Source organism: Haplochromis burtoni, unplaced genomic scaffold, assembly GCF_018398535.1.
Source record: "Haplochromis burtoni strain Fernald_Lab_line unplaced genomic scaffold, NCSU_Asbu1 Contig_33, whole genome shotgun sequence".
In the NCBI taxonomy this organism is placed as follows: domain Eukaryota; kingdom Metazoa; phylum Chordata; class Actinopteri; order Cichliformes; family Cichlidae; genus Haplochromis; species Haplochromis burtoni.
In genome coordinates this window covers 2,976,870-2,998,430 of record NW_024582394.1, presented here as the reverse complement: position 1 = coordinate 2,998,430, position 21,561 = coordinate 2,976,870, and the positions used below count along the sequence as shown (strand labels likewise).

Here is a 21,561-nt window from a genome sequence, read left to right as displayed (position 1 = left end):
TCACGTTTGGCTTCAAACAATAAAAAAAGAAAATAAAATTCAGACATTTTACATGTTTACTGGTTGATATTTAGTAAAAGAAACTGAAGCTGTTTGAACATTTGGCTCAAACTGTATACAATGTTTCCTCAGTAGTTCATTCTTTATTGGGGTGTTATTATGATTTTGTATTTTTATTATTTTATATACTGCCCAGTGTATTTTTTGGATACCACACACATACATCCAGCCACACACAGAACAACAGACCAGACAGACGATACTTACAGTAGCTGCAGGGAAACCAGTCCATCAAATATTCCCTTGGGCAGTTCGGTGATCTTATTTCCATATAGTACCCTGAAATGGACAAATTACATGACTTTAAAGCCTTGAGACTTATGTGATGTGAAGTCCGACGTGTGGCCTAATAAAATTTTTTTATTGGTCCTCCAGAGTTTCCCTGCTGATTCTCTTATTTTGAGAACATTCTGGGAGTTTTGGTGATGCTACTGAAAGAAGATATCCTGTACACATTACTGAGACACATCACCCTAAGTCCAATTTTTAAATAGTTTATATTTTTCACTGTGTTAATGTTGTTGCTCAATGGAGAGCTACAGATTTTTGGTCTTTGTTTAAGTTAAGAATTGAAATTTTGTTTCAGCCAGTAACAGAAAAGAACACTTAGTCTACCTGAAAACATCTAAATAATAAAATCTGCAGACACACTCGATTCGCCAACTACTTGAAATGACACACTGTAAACTAAAATACCCTCATTGTTATTATTGTATTTCTTAGCCTGACCCATCTTCCATTAAATTACAACTATTCAGCTCTCCAAAAGGCAAGAAAGACGCTCAGTGCATCTCCTAGGAATGAAAAAGTCATCATGTTCACTCAACTGGAAAAACTATTTTAGTTGGAAGAACTGAAATTGTGTTGCAATCAAAGACAAAAAGCTGTCTGTTTCCAGTGGAAACCATTTTTTTTACTTCTGTCAGATGAAAACATGGACATCACAGTCACGTTGAAACTAAGGCTTTTCTCACTATGCATACTGCTTTTTACAATTGATCTCATTTATTAGTCAAAGACCGAAATTAGGTTTGAGATGTGCTTCCAGTTGCAGTTGCATAATTTAAGTCACTGGAACAGTTGTATGTGTTGTAACCTTGTGCTTGAGCAGGACTCCAGTGCAGAGGTTTAGCCTCCCAGTGACATTCCTGCGTATGTGTGTGTAAGTGCGTGTGCTTGTTTGTGCATATACATGTTCAGTCGTAACACCCAGTAGGGTTCACCTTGTCTGCCCCTTCTTGTCTGTCTCATTTTCATGCTCCAGATTGATTCAAATTAAACTGTCCTTCATGTTCTTATCACTTTCACCCTCAGAGACAGACACACACAGACATAGTGAGTGATCACAGACATGCACAATTGCACACACAACAACATATTCACAGATGCACGTACAGAACATACACACATTCGGCTGCACTGTGTTCCCCTTGTCAGCATCAACTGTGACAACATTTTTATTTGCTTAATGTCTGGAAATGCAATTACTTTTCTGTCTGGATGTGTGTTTGTGTACATGTCTGTGTCCGTTTACATGCACATGTGTCATACTTACAATGAGGTGAGTGAGCGAAGGCCACTGAAAGCATCGGCAGCAATGTCAGAAATCTGGTTCTTACTCAAGTCACTGGGGAGAAAGAGTGGGAGAGAGTGTGTGTGTGTGAGATTACTCTAATACACAGCAGTGGGGTTCATTTTTGTGCGAATGTCCTAGAACTGTATGAAAAAATGATTATGCGAAAGTACATCAGCAGAGGTCATGGCACGGGGACAAGAGTAAGAAAGAGGGGACTGAATATGTAAGTAAATGAGGGCAAGCGAGAAAATAGAAGCAGTGACATGTTAAGTGCAGTTCATGTCAGTCAGTTTTGACTGTTGTAAGATATATTATTAAACACTGCTGCTGAGGAGAGGTTAACACTGTGAGCAGGCGGGTGAATAACCTTGTAACCTTGCACGTGTTTAGCATTTTCGGGCATCTGCATGATAACAACTTTTCCAGTATTAATCTTTATATCTGTATGACTGTGTACATAGTATATTAGTTATTAGTTATATTAGTTTCTGTCACAATTTGGTAAGATGATGGTTGAGGAAAAATCTCAATCATAGGTCCTTATAGTGAGGTATAATAGAAGTATAGTAAGTGTACTTTATTGGTCCCCGTGGGGAAAATCCCTCTCTGCATTTAACCCATTCACTCAGTGAAGCGGTGGGCAGCCATTGGGCGCCCGGGGAGCAGTGTGTAGGGACGGTACCTTGCTCAGGGGTACCTCAGGGTAGCTGTTCAGGGGAATCGAACCCCCGACCTTCTGATCATGGGGCCACCACTCTACCTACTGAGCTATCCCTGCCCCTTTAAAACTGTTCATGATTCTGGTATTTCTTAATCTTGCTTGAAAATCTAGTAGTGGGCTTTTTAAAGCTTTTTAAAGCCTTTGTGTACATATGCAATTTTTCAGTGGTTAATTGGCCTTTTTTATATCTATTTACAACACTTATACCATTCAGTCATGGCATAATAACACTAAGATTAGCAATCATAAAAATATCTTAGAAAGTAGACATTTGTTTAGAATGTAGTTTGCCTAAAACCTGTGTACTATATTGAACATTATTATTTAATACTTGTGTGTATTTGCATGTGTTTAGTTGTATGCAGCTCATTCCAGACAGACTCACATCCTCTTGAGTTTCTTGTAGGCAGAAAAGGCTCCAGCAGGGACACTTTTAATCAAGTTCTGCTCCAGACGACTGTAGAGAGAGAGAGGAACAGAGACAGGAATAAAAATAGAGAAATGGAGAAGATATTTAAACTTTTTAATTACTGAAAAGATCATTTACGTCAACATAAAAAGAAACATTAAATTATGAATTTCCAATACATATATACCAACTGGACACAGTAAGCTCGTTTTTTTCTACTTCCAAGGTTATAATAAAGTCCTGTTGAGCCGCCACCAAAGCCAAAGGCAAGTGCACAAAAAGTTCAAAAGGTGGCTGTTCCAATCAACATCTACAAAATATTTCTGCAGGTGAGTCAGTGCTTTATAGCAGATGCAGGCCAAGGTCGCTCAGTGTGAAATGTTGACTTGAGTTTTGCAGCTCAGCAGTAATTTGTTTACATAGAGAATTCTGATGTGAGTGTAGAAGAAGAAAAAGGCTCTGATGAAAATCTGGACAACAAAACTTGTACTTCTAATGAAATTAAGGCCAAAAGGGGCAGTATGTAATGAGATATGATGAATGGGAACTGAAACATTAAAATGAATGTTAATAGGTTTTTCTACAAACTGTCCATGAACAGTTTTAAAGCATAGTTACATGTACAGAATAATCTTTTCAAAAATAGTTTAAATTTGAATCTCCAACAGATTCCTCGATCATTCTCCTCTGTAAATGCAGCACCACTGTCTTTACAAACAGACTGAAAATTTCTCAGCTTTTTCAAAAGGACCAAAGGGAACTCCATCATTTTTTCTGGAAGGCTGCAGACCTATTAGATCATACTGGTAGTAATACTCTATTATCACATAGGGAGCCATCAAAACTAGGCACACAGCCGACATTTGGGAAAATTTACTACAGTTTAGCTTCTGCTCTCCTGATGGTCAAGGAAACCCATTCAACTGTTCATGTATTCTTCATGTCTCCATGGTGTTGTGATGACAAGGAGGGAAAAATGAACACAAAAAAAAAGAACTTAATTACTGTTTTATTAAAATTAGTATTTAATAAAAAGTCAAAGGAGTAAGATAGAAAATGAGTCAAAAAGTTGTGGACAAAAGAGAGAAGACAAAAGGCGAAAGGGAAAATCATAGGAGAGGACTGGGAAAGGAGGGCAATAAAAAGGAAATCAGAGGAGTGGAAAAGTGGAGACAACAGGGGAGAGGAGAGGGAAAATCAGGAGAAAAGAGGAGGATGCAGCGAGGTCCCAAGGCCATCCACAGGGTCAGCTGTCAGGATGATAAATGGAAACTAATCCACCCTTCTTCTTCTTTTCATCCTTCTCTTCAGCCTCCCACCCAGTCATCCTCCTTACTTTAACTCACCATCCCACTCTTTCTTCCCTGATGGCAATTGTATCTGTGCATCATGTTTAAAATCACTGTTTTGAGCCACTGTAGTCAATTCAGAGTTCTAAATAACAAATTATAGTATGGACTCAAAGACTCATTTTATGTGGATAAACTTTATCTTAGTGTGCCAATTTGTGACCGCTGTGTTTTATGAAAACGGACGTTGTCCTGACTTTGAATGCAGCGCAGGTCTTACACTACAGATGCCTGTTTCTTGGCTTGTGTTGCCCTTTAGATTTCATCACTTCACTCCCTGGCAGCCAACAGCACTTTATTTCAACTCAGGGGTCAAAATAAATCAATGTATGGATACTGACAAAGACAATCTGCACACACAACAAGTTACAAATTACACGTAGGGGTAGCTAAACAAGCCTTAGACAAAGACACTTAGAGGCTCAATATCAAAGGATGTATTAAAAAAGAGACATTTTAAAAAGCTATATAAAAAAATCTATAAGGTTAGGAGGCAATTAAACAACAACAGGAACAGGAGATGAGTTTGGCAGGTTAGCCAGTGTGTTAACAATGGGCTGATTGTGCACGTATACAGAGATGTAGAAAAGAGCACAGACATTAACGTCTGTTGGAGTCAGATATTTGTTGAGGCAAACATGACAATAAAAATTCTATTGGTTTTATATTTAACTTGAAAAGTTATGTTAAGATATTTAAAGTGTAGAGTTATACAATGACTCTAAAAGGATCCAGACATGTAGCAGTGATCCTTGGCACTGCCATTCAGAAGGATGACTTTGTCTCCATTAAAGGAATGACAATACATCATCCTATTATACTCTATTGTTTCGTGCTGCAGCAGCAACATTCATTATCACAGATCCAATGCTAATGCTGTGCATGTGTGTGTGTGTGTGTGCGTGTATGTCTGTCTGTGTGTGCATGCCCTTGAGATTTTATAAGGTGTTGTTGTACTTATGGCTCAATCCAAAAACATACCTGTATGTGTGTTTTTTGTTTTGTTTTTTTCAAAGTACAGACTTTATTTGTGCAAACAAAACTACTGTGTCTGCATATGTGTGGGCTGGTGTGTGCGTGTCTTTGTGAGAATCTATTACTTATGCTGGGGAGGTATAACGGTATTGGTGTGCAGTTACGGGCAAGAATTGCTCCTTTACTCACAGAGCAATCAACCAGCTGTCCTCTGTGCAAACAAACAGGGTACAGCGATCAATACGGATATCAAACACGTCCCCCTGTGGCGCGCGTGTGTGTTTAAATCGGTGTGTAAAAGAAAGGAAGAGCGTGAGAGAAAGACGAGGAAAAGTGTGTAGCTTAGGTGTAGTCTAAAACAAAATATTACAGCAAAACTCACAATGTGCCACAGCTGGGGATAGATTGGAGGCCTAATTTATCGTTTTATATCTTACAAGGCTCAAAAGAGTTGGTGTAAACTTTTAAACGTACGTAAACATGACCACATCACTGGTATGTGGCTAGAATGCAATTTCCAAAACACCCAGTAAAAGTGTAGAAATATTGAGACATATACATACATGTCCAGGAAACGCACGTTATCCCCATCTGCAATAGAATGAACCCACGATACAAGACACATATACATATGAATTTGCAGAATTAGCAAGTAAAGCAGTCTTACATCTCCACAATGCCTTCAGGGAGGTTTACTGGAATTTCAGTAAGGCCTTTACGACGACAGTCCACTATGTTGTTGTTACAGCTGCAGCTGGGTGGGCAAACGGTTACCTGAGGAGCACAAGTCCTGGACTCGGTCAGGGCTGGACCTGTAGAAAGCAATATACAGATATGAGATTGGTTTCTTTATTTTATTTTTTTAATTTGCAATTACAATCAGCCAAATATGAGGATGAAAACAAGCTGATGCTGTTGTTTGGTTTCTAAAGCAACTGCACTACATTCTTCACAAGATGCTATCTTTTGAGATGAAACGGGATTATTCGCTAAACATTACCTGGCCAAGATATGCCTACCTAATATCGCTAGAGTAAGCAGGAATACAGGATAGACATACAGAGAAGAGAAGGGGAAAGCAGGTAAATGGTGAAAAGTGGGAAGATGGGATAAAAATAGTGAACAAATAAAAAAAGAGAAAGAGCGGTCTCTTATTGACAGTAAGTGAGGAGAATGGAGAAAAGTGCAATGAGAGGTGCTTTTCTGTGTAGCTTGTAGGCAGAAAAAAATGAGACTTAAGGCTAATAAAGAGAGCGCAGCCTGGCAGTCTATTAGCGCAGAAAGCTGAATCAGAAGCCTGTAAACATTGCCTATGCTATCTGCAGCTGATAACACTACTGCTCTTACTGTGGCTTTTTAGCTGATTACACGCTCTACATGCTGTAATTCTGTCAGTGTAATAAACTCAATGCTGAGCTGTCTGGAGACGATAACAACCCTGCGTATAATACCGCCTTTAGTTTTACTATATTCTCTATATTGTATACCTCAACAGCACAGAGTCAGCTGCCAACAGCTCTACAGTGAACACTTGCTCATTTCTAAATTATGTACTACCCATGCATCACTCTTCCTCAAAAATTCAGGTTAACTTCATGAGATGAATGCTATATTTATGCATCAGTATGATGTAACTGCAGCCGAGCAAAGAGAAGGACCCAAAAGTGTTTTATTTCAGTGTCAATGAAAATAGACTAACCACCATTAAAAATAGTGATATCTGAGTGTAAAGATCTGTCGCTAAAGCACTGTGTGTAAATTTGTTGTTGTCAACTCACCATTGCAGACAAAATCTTTCTTCTGCACATCTGGGACGTTGAGGCCCCTCATGTGGGCAGGGGCCATGCACTGGGTGAAGGGAGCCAAGCCCCGCCTGGCTCTGAGCCAATCAGAGAGCCAGGACAACTGACAGTCACAGTGGAGGTTGTTGGAGTGCAGACGGCTGAAGTGAGATGGAGGAAAGAAAGGATGATAGATTTTTGTGTTAAATACGATTATTATCCAATCCAAAATAATATTTGTGACTGGAAAAGAAATTCTTAACAACTCTGGGTACAACAGGTCAGAAGAACACATCACTAAGAGCGTTTGAGTCTGCATTCGAATAGAACAGACTGAAGATTTTGTTTTTACACATCCTTGCCAAGGATCTTAAGGCTACTTTTTAGCTGAAACATGACAACACATACTCTCAGAGTCCTTTAGTCAACCCTCATTTCTCCAAGGTCTGTGAGAATATGACTCCCTCTAGAGTGATGAAACACAACACTAAATCACAATTTCTTTAGAAACAAAAAAAATCCCTAAAACACAAAATAAGGAATTACAAAAGAAAGACAGAGACAGATCTTTAAAAAAATGAAGAAATTAAATTTGGTCAGATGGGAAACAGACCAAAAAAAGGTCAAGCAATAATTAGAAACTATGACTGGACGACAAGAGCAAGAGTGAAAATCACAAAATACATCTAAGGGTGGGGTAGGGGGGCAGGGGGGCAATTAGAAAAAGATCCTACTTATTAATATGGCATTATTTGGTTGTTTTGGCTTGTTTTATTGCCCAGAATGACAAAATGTGATTAACATGAACATGCCCTTTATAGAGGTGATTGATCTTACAGAGCCTGGAATAAATGGCCTGCAAATGGCCTGCATTTGTATAGCGCTTTTCTAGTCCATAGGACCCCAAAGCGCTTTACACTACATTCAGTCATCCACCCATTCACACACACATTCACACACTGGCGATAGCAAGCTACATTGTAGCCACAGCTGCCCTGGGGCGCACTGAATAAAGTCTTTTAGCAGCTATTTGGTTTTGGTGATGTTTTTGTGATGTTTTTGAGACGGCATTTAAAATATGTTTATGTTTTTATTTTTGTAAAATCAGTGGAAACTTATTTTATGTAGCTGTAATCAAAATGCTTTTGTTGTTGGGAATTGACAGAAGACATATACCAATTAGCCATATTCCCAAAAAAATACATAATGATGTTAAATGCAAAATTCTGTTGGGAAACCTTGACCCTCAATCTGATCGTGCATCAATGGTAAATTGACCTGGACCCTACTTCATAACCCACGAGACCCCAGAGGTCTTTTGCTCTAGTGACCTAGTGGGTAACAGCTATACTGCAGAGGAAATGTTGTGGCTGGCTGCTTATCATAACGACTATTCAACTGACCTTTACACTTAAGATAAGTAGAATTGTTATCAGGTGACAACATTGAGAATTAATTTCAAGTGATATTTAATGCATTTAAATTATTTAAGGAAACTTGTCACACTAATAGGCTTTTTAAAATTCACTTGTAGCATTAATTAAAAGGTTCTGCTCTCTATAGAAAGCATCAGGTGTTGTTTCACGGAGCTCACTCTCTACAGGCTGCACTGGCTGGACTGTATTGGCACCTCGAGAGAGAGAGAGTGAGCGAGAGATGAGGAGGAGGAGGAGAAGGGTGGATGAACAGCAGAATGTCTTGTCAGCGTATTATATGCCAGCCGGGATATCTGGCCTTTCAGAAGACAGGCCTCCTTTTGTAATAAAGCAGAGGACAAATCCTGTTATGGAACAGAGATGGTCTCATTGATGCTAGCAGCGGGGGCAGTGGGTTTTAATACCGCTCTCCCATTATAAATCCAGTTTATAGTTGCACCCCCGCCTGGAGATAGCCACGTCCTGGCCCACCTCCGGCTCAGCCTTAATTACTGACAAGTAGGATTAAAACACAGGGGAGAATGGGAACAGGCAGGGGGTATAGAGAGCTGTGTTTATGTGTGTGTGGACTTTTGTTTGTGTATAGCTTAAAGTCAGTTTGAATGCATCTGTTGATGTTGTTGGTTGCAAGTGACTAGAGGCATTGTGCAAGCTGGTTAGGTAAATGAATGTGTGTCTATATATATGTGTGTTTATTCTTAGAGTCATGCTGGGGGTTACTGGACACATCTTGAGAACAGTTGTGCCCCAAATAACACCCACACAGTAAAGTAGCAGTAGGAGTTCTGATCTTTCCACTGGGTCAAGTTTATGAATGAAAGACACCATGATGTGATACCATTACTACTAATAGGCTACACGGACACTGAAGAAAAAGAGAAAGAAATATGGATTATAGCTTCAGGGAAGGTGAACCACTTTTTCCTCAAAGAAGTTTTTACGCACACAAACACATACATGCACTTCTAGAACTTCTCTGCTAATCATATCAGGGACATCTCTAAAGATTTGATTGAATGAGTCGTTTTTATAAAGGCATCAAATTCAATACTGAGATCTGAGGGTGGCAAAAGAGAACGGTTAAAAAATTTAATAGAGAGAAAGATGCAAGACGGGGGGAAAGCAGAGGGGGATGGTTACTGGACGTAAAGGAGATGTGGTAGAGAGGTATGGGACTAACATGAGGCATAGAAAGAAAGGGAGGGGTAGGAAAAATACAAGACGAGAAGAGTAACAGAATAAGACAAGTGCGGAAAAAAAAGATTGAAAGGACAGAGGAAGCAATAAAATGATCCAGACTATACCAGGAAGGAGAAAACCAATGGAGATAATGAGGCGAGTAAAGACATTTTAGAGAAAAATGAAGGGAAGAAGGTGATTAAAAAAAAGCTGAGACATACTGTAGAAGATCGGAGGAAGATGAGACAAATATGAAGCAGAAACAGGGAAGAGGAAGAACGTGGAAATCAGAGGAGACAGTCACTCAGTGTTGACAGAAAACAGAAGCGGACGAGGGTCTCTGATTAAAAGATATTGGATATTGGTAACTCTGTACTCAATCTGCTGGCAACTGTGTAGCTGTGCTGCTGCCTGAAATCCAATTTTAAAAGCCTGATTTCAAGCTGTATTGCCACTAGAGTTGCAGCAGCATGCAAGAAAAATGGAAACCCCGCTATGTGATTGGCTATTGATGGCCGTTGTCGGTCAAAAGTTGAAGCACAAAAATGGCTGTGAAAGATAAATGGATCTGTGTAAATGTTATCCTGCTTGTATTTAGCTGGGTTTTATGTTTAAAAATCCCCATTTCAAAATGTTAAGTAGAGCGGTGTGACCACACAAGAGCCTCTCAGAAAATGATGATTCGGGGAGGAAATCCCATTTGGTGCATGCCATGGTTTGGCAGAATTCAACCAGTGTGGCCAGAAGGAATGCAACCCACGGTCTGTCTCACAGAAAGTCCCACGAGATTACGATTAGAGACTCCCTCGAGATGTTGTGCCATCACCTTGGCAACTGAAAGATCTCTTTCACACAACTAAGCAGAAAATGCACACATACACACAAACAAATCAAAGCCCCCTTTAAATCAGTCAGAGATGATAATTTGGCTTGGGTTCATCTTGGACCACAATAGTGTGTTTGTATGTGTGTGTGTTCACATCAGTAACATCAGTAAAGGAGGTTTCTTTTAATGAATCAAAGCAGATTGAACTATAGAGCCTAAACAAGTCTTTCTTGTGGCATTAATGAGGTTACCATTACTCAAGCGTGCATGTGTGTGTCTGTGTGGTACATGCACATATTTGTATTCATCTCTGTGTATTTGTCTGAAAGTCTTTATGTGCCTGTGTCTACGTAATGGCCACATGATTATTCACAGTCATGAAACAATAGAAGAGTCAGTCTCTTATTATGGCAAGATTAGCCAATCACACACTCTGCCTCCATCCTTTATATGTGTGCATTTTATTATGTGGTATGAGTATGGAACTATGCATCACCTATGTAGTGGTCACGTGTCACGTGTACAAGGTGCGTATTAATATGTAATAAAACAGTAACAGAGTCCTTGTGTATCAGTGTCTACAGTATATGTTTGAAGATTTCTCTTTGTGCTTGATTGTGCATGTCAGAGTGTGTAATACTCACAGTGTCCGCAGCTTTGGCATGTGGTTGAAGCTGGATAGTGGGATGAGGGTGATGTTGTTGTTGTTGAGAGTGCTGGACACACAAAAACAGAGGGACGGGAAATCAGAGATGCAGTTTTTTTTACCAAAAGCCAATCTTGGTGCAACTCACTGGCCTTAAAATCGTCAGAATATATTTCATTGAAATAGAAGGTTTAAATCCCTGTCATAGTCACTTTATTGTTAGTTCTGCAATATGTAAGCGACATACACAGGATCAAAATATTGTTTCCCCTGGACTCAGAAGAATGAATAAAAAATAAAAATAACATAGCTACAAAAAATATGTGATACAGGTATTAAAATAAAGAAGTATCACAGTGTCAATACTCCCACTACTTCTCAAAAAATTAATAGATGATGGGTGGACACAGGTAGGGATGGGTATCGAAACCCGGTTCTTGTTGAGAACCGGTTCCCACTGTTTCAATTCCTTGGAGTTGTTTGCCATTTTTACAAACCATTCCCTTATCGATTCCAGTCGCCCCGAATGACGTCACCACGTTGCGGAGCGTCATTTACCTGGCAGGAAACACGGCGCCTAAGCTCAACGCTCAAAAGTTTGGTTATACTTTACAAGAACGGATGACAACAGGGCAACTTGCAAAGCAGATATTTCATTTAAGGGAGGAAACACTACGAATATGCAAAAGCATTTGCTCAGAAAACACGCGATGACCTTACATGAATGTCGTGTTTTTAATTCCGCTTCGGACTCGTGAATCTCAACCCAGCAGCAGCGGTAACGTTTGCACGTCCTCTCCCGTTAATGCGGCAGGTAAATAATCAACTAACAGTGCATATTATGTTAGCGCGATCTGCCTTATTACAAAACCTGCCATTACTGTGCATTTAGGTGACCATGATGAGAGAGACAGAGTCTGGCTCAGATGCTGGCAGTTTTCGCTGCAGTCTACCGGTAGCGTCTCCTTTCAGGCCAGGATAGACGAATGTCACCGAGCAGTGACTCAGTTTGTGGTCAAAGGCTTGCACCCGTTTGCCACAGCAGATGATTTTCAGTAAGTGAATGTGTTTAATTGTAGACAGGGACATTACTGGATATTCTTGTGCAATTGCTAGAGAATAATTTATGTTATACTTTGTTATTGCTACAGAAGAATATTTATTTTATTATTTTACATTTACAATTTTTTTCCTGGGGACCCTGTGACACCCCATTGATGAGCCGTAGGCTGGATCTCTTAAGATCTCACTGTTGGGTTTGTAAGGCCATGTTGCTCATAAATTTCTATCTTGTTCAAAGAGAAGATATAAAAGAAAGTTCTAAGCTAATCGACCTTAGTGTTCTCCTTTTTTAAAAAGAATCGATAAGAGAATCGATAAAGACTCGAATCGTTAAACAGAATCGAAAATGGAATCGGAATCGTGAAAATCTTATCAACACCCATCCCTAGACACAGGTTTCAAACAGGTTTCAGAGCTGTGAATCAAGAACCCTGTAAAGATTTCAAAGTACATCTGAGGAGTTCCAATAAAGAATAAAGAGTTCTTCCAAAAAGCGGCCTATAAGAGGGAAAACAACCTTTGTTGTTCAACTATTGTATTTAACCAAACGTTACAGCTCAACATGAGTAAATTATTATATTTACCAAGTATTTGAAATTTAACTCTGAATGGTTGTAAGAATTTACTTCTTCATCCATCTGTTTTCTACCATTTATCAGGGTCCGGGTTGTGGAGGAAGCAGTCTAAGAAGACTTGCTGAATTCCTTTTCCCCAGCGACCGCCTCAAGCTCTTATGGGGGAATACTGAGGCATTCCCAAGACAGCTGAAAGATGTAATCTCTCCAGTGTGCTCTGGGTCTGCCCCACTGACTCCCCCAGTTGGACATGCTCAAAACATTTCACCTAGATAACTGAGCCACAATGAATTTTGCTAGATATTTAGTCAGTTTACTAAGGAAAAAAACACACACAGGATGGCTTATTGCTCTCAATAAAAGCCATCAATTTCATTTTAAATCTCTTCAAAACAAAATGTTTGAATTTAGACATTTTGATTATGTGCAACGCCATCATATGCATACAGAGCATATACTGTTATTTCATTATTTATTAATACATGTACGTATAAACCCACACTCTTTGTTCAAAGCCTCTTCTCGTATATCTCATAAGCAGGTCACCTCTGTCTCTGCCTATTAGCTGCCTCATATTCTACACTGTGTCTCATATCTAGTATCGACATAAAGCGGAATGAAAAACAAGGCTGACTGTCATTACAGCCAAACACGCACATACACACAGCGTTTATTGATTCTCTGAATTTTTTTTTTCTAAGGATATGGACTGAAAATTGCAGAAAATACCAGTGATCAATCAGTCTTAATCCTAGAAGGAAAGTACATGTGGTAGGCAGGACATAGATATGTGGCAATTAAAAAAGAAAACTACTGTTGTTGATATTGTGCCACCAGATTAACACTGGTGTGTCCTTCTAATGACTTTATAAGACTCTGAAACTCTACTAGCAGCAGGTGATCACTCAGAACAATTTTGTACTGATTTGCAGTGATTTTTCCTTCTAAAGGGGACAAGTGAAGCCAAATATGCCAGCAAAATGCCCTCTTAGCATAACAAAGTGATGAATGTCTTTAATGAGGTTTTACGGGTTCAGTTTTTCCCTTTTATATGTCACCTTTCTAAAACAACTAAAGCTCTAATTATACTTTCTGTGTCCATGAGTCTTCAAGGGTCGACTTGGGTCCAAGTCAAATTTCGTCACTAGATGGAGAGCACAAGGGATGTTCAGATATCTGCTTGTTTTTCATGACCCAACAAATTTATCCACTAAGAATTTACGTCACAATATACCAATTTCACTTCCCAGATGGCGACTTCAAGTGGACTTGACTTCTCAAGAGCAAGAGCACATAATTAAGCTGTAAATAAGCATCCACAAGTTCATCCAAATTAAAATGCATTAAAAGTAGAAGTAAAAGTGGAAGATTTTACTTTTATGTGTTTTTTATTTATAAAAATATTATTTTACATTGAATTAAAAACAGATTTTGTACCACTGATTCTATATAATCAAAATAGACAGAAACTTCCAAATCGATGTGGGGAGAACATAAAAAAAAATTATGACCTCCTTCATCAGAACATGCAGGACCGTTCAAATGGCCTGAAGTCAATTTTTCACGGGACAAAGTACACAGTGAAGTCATGAGTTAATGAATGATCCTTGTTACAATAGAATACCCGGGATTTCCAAAATTTATATTACATTATAATTTTTCTGGAGGCTTGTTGAAGCCAACATCCACACAAGCCAGTGTAACCATTTTCTTTGTTTTTTTCCCCCCAAGTTTCATGGATCATTAATTTTACTGGATAGAAAATGGGCCTAGTTTACTTTACATATCACCCGAAACCTTGTGTATTCAAAGAGTCATTGTTTCGAGAAGAATGGAGACTGAGTGGTCATTTTTTTATATCTGAAACCCGTTCATTTTTCATGTTTGACAGTGTGTTTTTAATGCTATATGACAAGGACGAGGTCAAATTTCTCTGAGAAATGGCCGAATTTCAAGATGAAAGGATTTTTCACAGCATCTGCATTATGTTTATGCTTAAACATACAGTGTCACCCAGGTTTGATTTCAACCACAAAAATCAAGGATGGTTTATTTTACATACTGTACTGTCGTCACTGGTCCAAATAGGTTCATTACAGGGGGGTTTGCTGTGTTTTTACTAACACCCACTCAGCCTTAAAATAGACTGTTTTTGCTTCACTCTGTTGATGTTACTACTTTTCTTTCTCGTTAATTCTTTCTCCTTCCGATTCTCTTTCCACATTCTCCTCCCTGCCAGTATAGCCTCAGTGGCCTTGGTAGACGGATAAAGTTTCACACTCACTCTCAAATACACACACACACACACACACACACATCGGGAGCACTGCTATGGTCAGCCCTGTCAGGAGTGATTCCACCCAGTATATATAATTTAATTGTGGAATAACAATAATTTCCCCCTGCAATTTCCCTGTCAGTTATTTTCCCACTCACCCTGTTCAGCCCCCTTCACTTCTTTCTGCCTTAATAAAGTAGTGACTGTACTGACTTACGCCAAGGTAAACACTAAATACATCATTTAAAAGTCCATGACTATGTTTTATATTGTGGCCATGTTTCCCAGCGCATTTTACACGCCTTAAGCCACAACTACGCCTGCAAAAGAAAATGAGGTATTCCTTGATTTGAAGGGATCTTAAAAAAAATGCAAAGAGAGGAATTGTGAGACGCTGAGTGATTGTTAGATAAGACATGAAATTATTTTGCTTACTTAAGTTACTTATGTTTGGCCAATGGTTTTGTTGCTTCCAGCTGTTTGAGGGAGGCTTTTCTTTGAGTTTATTAAATAGGTTCAGCTGAATAGGGACACTCTCTCTATATATGAGTTTCTTCAACTTCTATCATAGTGACAATTTCTTTCTTTTTGGAACAGTGCTAACTTCAGTAATATTTCATACATATGAAATATTTCCTACACGTATATAATCCTGTTGTTTGCCTTATCTTTGTTTTTAGTAAACAATCGCATTAGTTTATTTAAGTCAAAATTGCTGTGTAGTTAATTTATTTATGGTCTCCCAAAGATATTACAATTTCTGTAATAATTAAAGTGACAACAATTCGATTTTGTTTACTTAACGTTTGATATATTATAAGCTGCTGTAGTTAAACTACCATTACACTGGTGTGTTTTAAGAATCACAAATTATTAATAGTAATTAAGAAAAAGCAGAATAAGCATGGCTGAGTTTTAGTTAACGTTTGAGGTATCGTTGTATTCAGGGACTGGCTATTTAAAGGGCCAGTTCAATTAGGGCACCAAAATGGCTCGAGTCAGAATTGGTTGCAGCCTTAAAACTACATACAGTGGAACCCCGACATACAAAATTAATTTGTTCCCGAGGTTTCGTAAATCGAGAATTTTCGTATGTCGAAGCACCCATCGCGCCTTTTGAGTGATAGGCTATAGGCTAATTGCTAACTGCAACAACAATACGCCGTTCAAGTGGAACAGCGAACGCCAAGGGGGTTGTCACATGATTCGGAAGGCATTGTGGGCATTGTAGGCATTCTGGGCTCAGCCAATCAGAGCCAGTGGATTTCGTTACGTGGGCATTTTGCCGTAACACGGGCAGAAATATTGCTGCGAGTGCCTTCGTAACTTGAATTTTTCGTTAAATGGGGTATTCGTAAGTCGGGGTTCCACTGTACTATGGTTACACCACAAAAAACACAGTGCAAACAGGAACAACGGCTACGTAATCATGCTCCCAGTTACAAATCCTTCACAAGTGATGCTATATAGTCAGGAAAAGAAAACATGTTTATGCACTGTCTATTAGCATTCTGGGTTACAGTGGTGGGATTATGTTTGGAATAAGAAAGCATTCTTTTTGATTTTCAGTGTCGTGCATTGCTATTTTTGTACAAAATCTGTGTGAGGTAAACAATTATTAGGAGGTTAACAGAGATATCTAATATGTGTAAATCATTTCACCTGCCTTGGTAGTTCTAAGTAGTCTAAATTCCTATCTGTTTTTAATCTTGTAACTAAAAACCACCAGGAGATCGTTAGTTAGTAGTCAGTTATTATTATTGTTGGTGAAATGTTTACTTCACCCTTCTACTTTTATCCTTATATTTGCCTCCTATCAGAAACAAACTCTTCATATGTATCACTTTTAATTTGAAGTTTGGTTTTCCTACATTTCTGCCTTCTAGGTTAATTATACATGAAAAGCCAGTTTGGAAGAAAAATCACATTTTGTTTTTGCAGTCACAGTAAAAGAGAGCTCAAGGACTTTTCCAACAATACTGTTTGCAACACACAAGGTTTCTATTATAAAATGCCTATTCAGCTTTTTTTTTCTTTTTAATTTGAGATAGGCTGCAGTGACCGCTGCAGTGGTATTGCAGAGTAGATCCATGACTCTTGAAAGTGTGTATGTGCGTGTGTTTGCCAGTCTTTACGTGTTTGTATGTGTGTGTGTCCACGTGCAAGTGTTCCTTTTATGTGTGTATTCTTGAGTCAGCATGTAGTGTACATGCTTGCGTGTTTGTGCGATGCAGTGATCTCTCTGTTGCAGTAAAAGGGTTTCTGCAGTCAGTGATGGAGGAGACTCTTTAGAGGCAACCCACCAGGGAGATGCTATCGCTCGCGTTTGTATGCATCTGTGTGTGTGAAAGAGAGCGATGTTATCGTATGTGTCTTTGCCGCAGCCTACACACCGAGGTCAAAGCCTAGCTCGTCAATCTCTTCTTCCCCATGCATGCACATTCTCAAAAACCAAATTTTCCCTTGTGGGACAATTAAAGGATTATTCTATTTATTCTACTTTATTAGGTACACCTGTTCAACTGCTTGTTAATGGAAATATCACAAATCAAATTAGCTACCAACCACATGGTAGCAAGCCAATAATTTAAGCATGTAGACATGGTTGAGACAACTTGCTTAAGTTCAGCCTAAGAAGAATGGAAAAGAAAGGTGATTTCAGTGACTGGTTGTTAGTGCCAGATGGGCTAGTCTGAATATTTCAGAAACTGCTGATCTACTGGGGATTTCCCACACAAGGGAAAAGGCTTTATAGAGAATGCTACGAAAAAGAGAAAATACACAGTGAGCAGCAGTTGTCTGGTGAAAATGCTTTGTGGATGCCAGAGGTCAGGCGAGAATGTCCAGACTGCTTCGAATCTCTAAATGCACAACATATCAAGCGTTGAAAAACTAATGACGTTGTGAAGCAAAGAGAGAATCCAACCTGGTACTCGCAAGATCAAATTAAGGTTATACATACTGAACTTAACTAATATTGATCTCACCATTTTTCCTTGACTTTTTTTATCAGGCAATATAAAAAAGATTGTTGGCTATCATTGCACAAATCAGCTAAGTAAGGAATAATAGATTCATTAATCATGTTTTTTACTTCTAATTCTACATGCACACAAGCCTCTGGGACTCTTAAGAGCAATGTAATATTTTAATTTGTATGTGTTTCTAAGTCTTTTATCTGAAATTAAAATTGGATAAAATGCCCTCGCTCTATAGAATGATGTAACCACAAGGTTTGTTTTGAGCACCAAGTTATTTGACCTTTTATCTAAAAAAAGAATTTTTAGATATTAAACTCAGGGTTGCCTCGGTGTATTTTCATACATAATCAGTTGTACACGGGAGTCTGCCATTGTGCAAGTTTATGTATGTAATAAAGAGAACTTTCTATTAGTCTCTATTGTGTTCAATCAGCCTTAACAGACACAGATCAATACACAGTCTGAACGTCTGAATTACTACAGCCACTAAAACACAACACTGTGACTTTATGATTGTGATTACAACCAATATTGACTTCACATTTAATATGATTAGTCTCTCCTGTAATCACTGACGTTAGTGATGGTCTGAGAAAAAGACAGGAGTGATGACTGAATCACCAAACAGGATGTGAAGTCTGCCATAAAATAGTCTTTACTTTCTCATTGTAAGTGAATTCTATGAAAAATATGTTTTAAATCTTAAAACTTTCTTTACAAACTTTAATTTTCTTTAAAAAATTAAAAAAATAAAAACAACATACTGTATAATCTGTCTACCCTGAAATCTTAAGTCAATATTCCTTTGTTAATGGAAAGAAACCATTGACTGAAACTGTAACAAAGTAACTGTATGGCTCTGCTTACGATTGCTTTGTTAGTAAAGCTGATCAAGCTGCCTCAGTCATTATAGAGCAGCCTCTGTCATGACAAATATATGAGAATACAAAATCCTTTTTTCTGAGTCCTATTAGATGAATGCCATTGATGTCATAGTGACAATTTGTTGAGTAAATGGTTTTTCCTCTAACATCTGTTGCATATGCTGAGATGTACCAGGGGTCTTTATTGGTTTCAGTCCAAGAAAAGTATCGGAAAAGATAAGAGCATAGTATGAACGGTTTAAAAGCATGAGGTCTGATGACGCCAACAATTGAAGTGGAAGAATTTTGCTGCAAAATCAAATTATTTCCCTAAAAACTGCTATCAGGGGATTTGCCTGGAGGGGCATGTAAAGTTCTGATAAACTTTCTTCACTACATCACTTTAATCCATTCACTTTTACAGTTCTCCGTTTTATTATTTGCCTGGCCTTCTGGCAATTGTAGCAGAAGCACAATAAGTTCCCATGCCCCTCTTTGGACATTAATAGGTCTGAAGGCTGTTGCCAGAGATGAAACAAATGTAAAGGATTACATACAGAGAAACAATAAGAATGATAGGAGTGGACAATTTAATTAGAGTAAGTTTTAGCTATACTTTTTACCAGCTGGATACTGTCGAATATGGTAATGTGACCTCCAACTAACCTGCTGCATTCAGCACACTATGTCTACAGCTGAGTGAAATTCCATTCTATATAAATACCTAAAATAAAATGCAAAAAAAGGTTATTCTGCTGTTAATGTTATCAGGTTCAATCAAGCAAACATGCCTGTTTTTAAATTGAATCTTTTCAGGATGAAATTGGAATTCCAGTGCCGTGACTGAAAAAATATTGATTGGACAGATTAAATGCAAAATGTTATTTGGCTGAAAATAAAATGAGTTGAAAAGCAAATGGGCTGGATAAGTTAAAGCAAGTGCAATTTGTTTCAGAGATGAATGTTGATTCTTATTCAAAGCATGTAGTAAAATTAACTGCAAAGCCAATGTAAGCATCGATTTTGAGTATGGAGTGTTAAAAGGTTTAAATTCAGCCTCTGACCTGGAAGCTTCTTGCATTTACAACATATTGTTTATCTCCTGACATAAGCATTTGTGTAGCTACTACATGATACCTAATTTAAATTCATCGTATGGTGCATATGTATTATTTTTTTTAGAAAACTACAGCCAGCTAGTTAGGTTCACAGGGAGGAGGCCAAATAATGAGCCAAATCTGGCCAAAACCGACAGTAACCCGATCCACACTGTGCCATTAACAGACAGGTTTTGTACAGATTTAAAATGAGATGGGGGGGTGGGGTGGGGGTGGGAATATTATATATATATATATATATACACAAAAAGCAATGTTAGTGGTTAAATTCTGACTTGAGTTTATTCCTCTGAGTGCTTTCCCACACAGACGCTGTAAAGGGGCTGACTATCGAAAGGCCTTAAAGACTCTTTGAGTTGTCTGAAGAGCCCTCAAAAAAATCTTCCCCCAGACCTCATTACAGCTTTAAGGAGAGGAGGCAAAATGAAATGCACAGACACTTCAATGCCACATTTGCCTAACTTCTTCATACCTCACACTTTTATTACAGAGAGAGCTAAAGTAACAAGGAGGGAACTTATAATGTATGTCAATCAAATAGGTCATGTCTATTTAACCTTTAAGGATTTACTCCTGTCTATAGGGACATCTAGAGATAAATATGTTTGTGTATGTCTGTGTGCATGGGTGTATGTTCAGGGCTGGACAGCTGAGTCAGACAATGAGACTACCGACCCTTGAAGTAATCAGTCACAGAGAGTCACGCTATGGTGCAGCCCTGTGCAATGTTTCTGCACATGTAGGTGCGCATTTGTGTACGAGTATGTGTGCTTGCAATGTTGCGTTTGGAATTATTGCCTTGTTGTCTGTGGGTATGTTTTGTGAGCAGAGAAAGAGATTTCAAGGATGTAACTGTTTGAATGAAAACTAGAGTATCTTCATATGTGTATGTGTTAGATTGTGTGTATGTGGGAGGACGCTGAGAGTGTGAGCCACAGAGAAAGAAATGGAATATATCAATGAATGCTCCTGTCCTTGTATCCATGTCTTTTGATGAGGAGATTCTTACTTGTAAGTGATTTTTGACCCTTATGACTTTAACACTATAACACATCTATAAAAGGCTATGACGTCTGCAAACAGGCTTTACGGCTTTTGGAAAAGAAGTAAAGCTCTTTGAGGAAGAGCTTTTAGTACTTGAATTGTCTCATTCTGTTTTTGTTTTTTTTTTAACTTTCCCACGGGATTTAATGCCTACTTTCTCTGGCAGCCTGGTGTTAAATCCTGCATGTGTGTTCTGTTTGTACCTGTCAAGTATGTGTGTGTGAGAGCTTTCAGTCCTTTGTGTATACGTGTTGTTCAATGCATATATGCGCGCATGTGCGTGTGCGAGCTAAGCGGACTGGTTTAATAAACTTTCGAGTGTTTGAACAACCAAAGTCGCTCAATTTCACCCACTCATCTCTGAGAAAATTGACATTTCCAGAGTGTTGCTGTTGGAAACCACTCTGGGAAAGCTGAACTGTTTACAACCCAACCCCAAAAAGCACTGAGGGGTTGAGAAAATTACTAGCTATTTTTTAACCAAATTTGCTTTAAGTCTAAAATTATGACAAATGAGTACACGAGTGACCACTTTTTATTTGATGTACGAAACAGTAAAGTACAAATCATTTTTGAGTGAAATGTTGACATTATAAAAATGGTCTGTTATTTTTATATAGTTGCACAAAAACAGGCTGGAAGAGGAAGAGAGGGAAGAAAAGGCTGCCGTATTGGTGCTTGA

The 21,561-nt window shown here is 38.5% G+C and overlaps 1 protein-coding gene across 2 annotated transcripts in view; it reads right to left on the bottom strand.

The window, feature by feature from the left end:
• Positions 1–21,561, bottom strand: part of slit3 (slit homolog 3 (Drosophila)) — a 232,959-nt gene that overhangs the window by 56,700 nt on the left and 154,698 nt on the right. For both annotated transcript variants that reach the window (XM_005919453.3, XM_005919454.3), the window contains 6 exons: positions 10,957–11,028; positions 6,869–7,032; positions 5,758–5,902; positions 2,743–2,814; positions 1,616–1,687; positions 268–339 (listed from right to left, as the gene is read on the bottom strand). In XM_005919453.3, coding sequence (XP_005919515.1) covers positions 268–339; positions 1,616–1,687; positions 2,743–2,814; positions 5,758–5,902; positions 6,869–7,032; positions 10,957–11,028 — 597 coding nt within the window. The remainder of the gene's footprint in view (positions 1–267; positions 340–1,615; positions 1,688–2,742; positions 2,815–5,757; positions 5,903–6,868; positions 7,033–10,956; positions 11,029–21,561) is intronic.